The sequence below is a fragment of the Seriola lalandi genome, unplaced genomic scaffold (assembly GCF_002814215.2).
Source record: "Seriola lalandi dorsalis isolate HSWRI2012SDOR001 ecotype SW California unplaced genomic scaffold, Sedor1 jcf7180002054322, whole genome shotgun sequence".
In the NCBI taxonomy this organism is placed as follows: Eukaryota; Metazoa; Chordata; class Actinopteri; order Carangiformes; family Carangidae; genus Seriola; species Seriola lalandi.
Genome location: NW_019524875.1, coordinates 484,695 through 491,367, shown reverse-complemented (window position 1 = coordinate 491,367; position 6,673 = coordinate 484,695). Strand labels below are relative to the sequence as shown.

The following is a 6,673-nucleotide window of genomic DNA, read 5'->3' as shown; positions in this document are numbered from 1 at the left end:
TGTGTGTGTGTGTGCGCGCGTGCGTGCGTGTGTGTAGGGAAAGGGTGGGGGTCGATTATTTCACTGGTGACTGCTGATCAGAATGGGCCATTCAACAACAAGTGATGAGGAGAGAGGTCATTACATATGCATGTAGCTCAGATCACTTAAAGAAAAAACACAATGACCTTTTCAGGTCTGTTTCTGCAACAAATCTGACTCAAGTAATTCAGTGAAAACAGCACCGGGCCATGTCAATGCTGTCATACAGATGCAGCAGAGAAACACCTGCAAAACAAAGTTGTTTTTGCCATCTAAACGACACTCTGTGCTGTGCCAGCACAACCACAACAAACCTCTTATTCTCACTACTTCCCATAAATGTCACAGCACTTCCATGATCTAAAAATGGTCTTCCTTCCTGGGTTGTTAGTGTTTTTCTACAGAGATGGGCAGTTGGGGTTTCACCATAGTTGAGCTCATTGTGGAACAAAAAATAACTAAAATCTGATCTGGCAGCTGTGGGAAACAAGTTGGGAAGTACCTTATGTGGTTTTCAGTGAAATAGCCAAACTTTCCCAAAACTCCTCACACACATGTATCTCTCCAACTTATCTTTCACCTCTGCACACCTGGCCAGTTGCTGCGCAAACCAGATGTGATTATCAGATTGTCTTTTTCAGAATAGTAAAGATGCAGCTCTATGAAATACACCGTTAAATGAACTACCATTTTCAAATTACTTATTAAGATATAGTTTATAAGTGATATAGCTATTACACAGATCTCTGTGTCTGAAATGCTCTTTGAGTGCTGCACTGCACCATCTATTTCTCTATGTAACACAAAGCAGTCCTAAATGATAGTTTTAATTTTATTTCTGTTAAGGACTATATTTTAGTTCTTGCCCTGTTGTCTATCTTAAAAGGTCTTTCTCAGCCAATCCTTCTGTAATTTGTCTCACAGTATAACTCACAGTTTGCCTGTAGTAAGTTCATGGCTGCTGGAACAACAGAGTCCTCTGTTACTGCTCACTGCTGAGGCTGGAGGGTACATTTAATCTCACAGGGGCCACATTGCTTCTTTATTTTGACTAACACCACGATGTGTAACACTCCTCATGTCAATTTATTTCAGACACAACAGCTGGGAGCCCCAAGAAAACATCCTTGACCCAAGACTGTTGGCTGCATTCAACAAGAAGTGAGTGTCCTTCTTTAGCATTAACACACCAATCGGTGGTCAATTTGTTACAGTTAAAAGTTGTTTTGTAAGAAACAAACACACATTAAGTGATATGCTTTTGATTGATTTGCACAATTGTGTGCAAACCATAACTTTTTCCCCGTGTTCATAGATTTGTTGCATTTTTAGCCATTCTAACTAATCTTAGTGATAACCAAAATAGTATATATTGATGTACAGTATATTGTAGTTTTTATAAATTTTATTAAATTTGTTGGTTGTATTAACACTGATTTTTTTTTTTACATTACAAACGTGGAGCTTGAACAATAGTTGATGAATATTCATTAATACCACATTAAGCATTTGTTGAAATTTGTTTTTCTTTATAGAGAGCAAGAAAGGGAGCTCCTGCTGCGTAAGAGAGGGAAAAGGCCAAGAGGACGGCCACGGAAAATCCTTGTAAGTACATTCTAAAGCAAACCGCCATTCTTTGAGGGTTTAGTACACAATTATCTAATGTTTGCTCTTTTATTTAGGAAAATGTGCCTGAAGCTCCAAAATCAAGCAGCTCTTCATCTGGCTCATCGTCGTCGTCGTCCGATTCCTCATCCTCATGCTCCTCCTCTTCATCCTCATCAGATGACGATGACGAAGACAGCAGCGTTAAGCAGGCAACCCCAAGTGTCAGAACACGAGACCTTCATCCCGTCCCTCAGAAGAAAGCACAGATTGTCGTTGCAAAACAGGAGCCCCCAAAGAAACGAAGCAGGAAACCTCTGCCCCCTGAAGTGAAGGAATTTCAGCAGAACAAGAGTCCTCGTAAAATCCTGAAGACGTCTAAAGATACAGATCTTCCAGGAGCAATCAAAAAGCCTGTTCATCCAGCAAGCTTCACCTTCATGGGTTTCCATCGGGGCTCTGCTAGGGATACAGTGGGTAGTCAGAACCGGAGTTCTCTCGCCCAGGGAGGGGCTGTTAAAAACTCCATGAGCTCTGTGGGATCTGGCAGGTCAGTCCAACCTGCCTCCCTCTCTCTGAACAAATCCAGCCAGAGCAGGAATGTCACTGAGGGTAAACTGTCCATCTCCAGTATGAGCAGTGGGACAAGTCTGGATTTGAAAGCAGCTGCTGGTAAATCAAAAGGAGTAGCAGCGTTGAATTTGAATACATCCAAACACCCCATTCAAGGAACCACTCAGCATACACTAAGCTCCCCCAATGGACAAAAGAAACCCCAGGGCCCTGTGTCAACACTGCAGCGGATACCCAATACCAAAGCAGTGGCTTCTGTACCATCTAAGAACGCCTCTTCCAATCAAGGTTCAGGCCTTCAGCCTCTCAACCTTCAGAGCAAACCAATGCAAAGCAATGATGCTCCTGGAAATGGCACTACCCCAGTGTCAGGCATGAGAAATGCAACAAACCCAGCAAGGAAAACTACTGTCACACAAAATCAGGAATATAATCCTAAGAGTCCAGCAACCCCTGGAAGACTGCAAGCCAGAAAGAACCAGCCTGGAGCAGAAAAAGTCAAGGAGGCGAATGAAATCCAGACCTCTAGAGTCCAAGGCAGGCTGGAGAAGAACAGTGTGCATAAATCCTCCACGGAGGTCCAGAGCCAACAAGAAAGATCGGCCTACAAAGATGGCAAGAAAGCCAAAATGAATGACATGAGCACAGGTGAAGAGGAGAGCAGCTCAGACTCCGACCAGGATTCCTCCTACACCGGCCAGGATCCGTCAGTGGCAGTCCAGAACCAGGACTGGAAGCCCACGCGTAGTCTGATAGAGCATGTGTTTGTAACAGATGTCACTGCTAATCTAGTCACTGTCACAGTCAAGGAGTCTCCAACCAGTGTTGGGTTCTTCAGCATTCGTAACTACTGACAAGGATTAAACACACTGCAAACCAGATGGACTTTGGATCAAAGAGACAGGATTGGGGTTCTGAAGGAACTAGATAAAACCTTTCGCTGGAGAATTCCTGAGGAACACATTGTGGAATGGAAGTCAATTTGCTCTTCATTTTCTTTTAGTAAAAGACTAATTTTTACGTTAAAAAAAAGGACATCAGTTATCGATTGTGATTATTTATTTGCTCGTGTCTATAAATTGTTCAGGAAGTGACAGTCTGATAATCTCAAATCTCAAGTCTTTTTAGCCTCAGAGATCCCAACACAGCATTGTTACCAGGGTCCTGGGGAAAAATAACTTTCTCATATTCATCTTTTAAATATCAAGCTAAAACTCTGTTGCCCATTGTTGCTGAATCTGTGCAAAATATTAGCATTCATATTGATCTCTTGTGTGTTTCCATCTGCTGTGTTATAACATACAGCTAAGCAGATGAGAGGAATGACTTAATGAAGAAATTATGAAAGGTAGGCATGAGCAGGAGGGCTAGCTTCTTTTGAGGATGGCGGACATTTAGTTCATAATATGTCATTATGTGTTGTGAATCCATATCAATAGTTAATGTAAACCAGTTTTTAATTCTTAGTATAGTATTGTTTTTTAATGTTTCATAAATTAGCTACCTCTGTTTTTTTTTCAGCATTTGCTGCAAATGTATATTCTTTTCTTATGGGACAGGAAAACCTTTCCCTCCAGGGTATACCATCATTGTGTCCATATTATGTCCATATAATTGTTTTTATATAGCTCTAATGTATTGAGTTTTCATGCTGTATAGACATGTGTTAGTACCAGCGACCAGCCCGAGCTGCAGCTTTCGAACAACAGCTTTGTTTCTATGTTAGGAAAAACTCCCATCAGAACTGGACCTGCGTTCCACGCGATGTTGAACTGTGCACACCTTTATCGCCTCAAAAAGAAGCTTCATTCCACAGTGCAGCCAGTTTATCTGCGCAGTTTTCCAAATGGGCTGAAGCATGTGGGGAGTCAGATACAGTATCTCTGTTCCTCCCTGGTGCTCAGATAAGACTCAGTTCTGGCTGAGGTTTGCTCTTCTGCCTTTGCATCAGTTCTGTCCTTCAATGAGGTATTCACCAGCAACTTTAATCTTCTCAGACTTGTAATTAATACTGACAAAGGCCAGAGAATAAGTGCTTGTGTTGACATGGCTGGATGATCATGGACAGTACACCTGACAAAGCTTCTCCCTCAATCTGTCAAAGCCTCCCATGAGCCTCTGAGATTGCTTAAGGCAACTGCTTTCAAAGTGGGGAATGGGAAAAGGTTTGGGCGTGGACAGTGCTTGACAATAAACGGTTCAGCATTGTTTGTCCCAGACCACATAACGCCAGATGTCATTGTGTCTGTTGCTACTGGTGTTTCAAAATCTCTAGTACTGAAATACCACATTTGATTTGGTTGTCTTTTTTGTTTTTCTGTTTTGTTTTTACTTTACATGCAGCTGCAGACGTCTCATTTCACCCGCCTGCATGGGTTCAGGAGCTGCAGGCCCAGCCTCCCAGAGAAAAAAGGTCTTTATCTGATGTAACGGAAAAGAAACCACAACAATGTGCGCTACTTTCTGCTCCCTTGAGAGGAGTTCAGCAACAAAGCACTTCGACTGAACTCTTCTGTCTAATCCTGCTTTGCAGACTGTGCCTTTCTTTCTCTCAAAGACTAAACACAAAGGCATTACCCCAAAGATAGCTAGAATTTCAGGTTATTCAATAAAAGCGTACCCCTCGAGCACAGCATGGGGACTGTACCTTTTTTTTGTCCATATTGTTGTGAAACAGCAAGGAGACCTTGCTGGAAGACTTATCACACATGTATGGAACAGACAAATATTTGATGCCTTATTGAAACAATGAGAGTGGTTTAGGCTCAACTTATAGAAGTACTTTCCATTCAGGATCATCTGAAAAATACTGAGTGCATTCTCATATTACATGTGTTACAGGTGAAAAATGTTAGTGCGCAGCTTTTGGTTTCTTCTTGTCAGTATAGTTTTTAAGTCAAAGAAATGCATAAGGCAGTAGATAAAGATTAGTCTAGGCTCAATCAATGTCACTTATCACTACCATGTAATAGGCTATGGGGTAACGCAAGGTGTTTGTATGAATTTTTTTTATTTTTATTTTTTATAAATGGTATCTGCTTTTCTTAATCGATGAAAAGAAAGAACTTTTCTTTCAGTTATGGTCTTTTTTTAGATCTACTAACCATTTCAATGGAATGTTGTTCTCTTTACACTCTATTTATTTCAAATTAAGAGCCTTTCAGGGTAGGACAGTGTCATCAATCCTTGTATTGTGCCGCTTGTCAAATTGACTAATAAATGGTACAACCTTATGTCTGACTCTGGTTTCTTTACAGTAATTTATCAAGCAAAAATGCCAAATACTTGCTGGTTCCAGCTTCTTTAAGGTGACGATTATCTGATTTTGTCTGTTATACATCATAGATTCAAAATATATTGTGTATGTTTGGGTTTTGTACTGTAGGAGAAAACGAGCAGTTTGAAGACATAACATTGGGTTCCTGTCATTGGTATTTTTCACTATTTGCTGACATTTCACAGACTAACCAATCATAAATAAACAGATTGATAGTGAAAATAATCTGTAGTTGCAGCCCTACATTCAGCATGTTAGCATTAAGCATAGGTGAGTCAGAACATATCTGGCGTTTCAGATGGTACCACCGACCGTTATCATGCCGATGGGACGTTCACCAACAGAAGATGTCATAACTCATCTTTTGTTCTCTCTGAAGCAGTGTAGTATCAGTCCTCACTAGCACCGCTGCTAAAAAGTCACTTAAGTAACACTCATCCATTAAGGAAGAAACACAATGACAGAAAACCAGTCATTAGGACTTTCTACTATCACTATCTCCACTGCAAGACCCTCCACTACACCTCATGGAAACATGTAGCCTACGGTAAAAGCCACTAGATGGTGCTGTTGTACTTGAAGGTGAAGACACCCAAGAGCGCTTCAATTTCTTAATTAACCATAATTATAAAATTTGTTAGTTTACACACTTGAGACTGAAATCCTGAAACTTAATGTGTCTCATCATAGACATCAAACAAAGTGCCAATTTTCTGATTTTCTCACTTTAAAAGCTCCTTATACATACAAAAATACAATTTCCTCTCTAATGACAGCACAACAACATATACTTGCATTTAAAGACATACAATGACGCCTATTAACCTCATTGTTTTGTTTGTCATCAGTGGCTCAACTTTTGAGTTATCTACAACCACAGTTTCTACTCTGCTTGCCCAGTGTGCCCAGAGTGTACATGTCCTCTGATTCAACTACATCCACATCTGATGATCTTGTTAACACTGGAAACGCTTTCACTATATGACCAGTGATTCAATTTCAGCCTCTCATTCCATTTGATTTGCCTCAGGTCTGTATAGGTATGGGGTGTGTGCATGGCTTGGCAGTGCAAAACCTTGTGTCTCTAACCCACAAACTTGTGGTATCCACTGAGAACAGAGGAGTTCTGGGCTGGAGGCAACCGCAGAATAACTCGGCTTCTGATTTGGCACTTAGGTGTTCAAATCTAATAATCTC

General features: G+C 40.9%; 1 protein-coding gene across 1 annotated transcript; it reads left to right on the top strand.

Moving 5' to 3' along the window:
* The first annotated feature begins 30 nt into the window (after window positions 1–30).
* On the top strand, window positions 31–5,432 carry cbx2 (chromobox homolog 2 (Drosophila Pc class)). Its single transcript, XM_023406980.2, has 3 exons — window positions 31–1,182; window positions 1,557–1,626; window positions 1,704–5,432. Exons 1-3 carry the CDS (start codon window positions 1,100–1,102, stop codon window positions 3,051–3,053), a joined length of 1,503 nt encoding a protein of 500 aa, XP_023262748.1. The 5' UTR covers window positions 31–1,099; the 3' UTR covers window positions 3,054–5,432.
* The last annotated feature ends 1,241 nt before the right edge of the window (window positions 5,433–6,673 follow it).

Coding starts and splice junctions, on each gene's coding strand:
- cbx2 (XM_023406980.2), top strand. CDS start 1,100: ATGTCAATTTATTTCAGACACAACAGCTGGGAGCCCCAAGAAAACATC. Junction 1,183..1,556: donor TTGGCTGCATTCAACAAGAA/GTGAGTGTCCTT, acceptor TTTTCTTTATAG/AGAGCAAGAAAGGGAGCTCC. Junction 1,627..1,703: donor GACGGCCACGGAAAATCCTT/GTAAGTACATTC, acceptor TCTTTTATTTAG/GAAAATGTGCCTGAAGCTCC.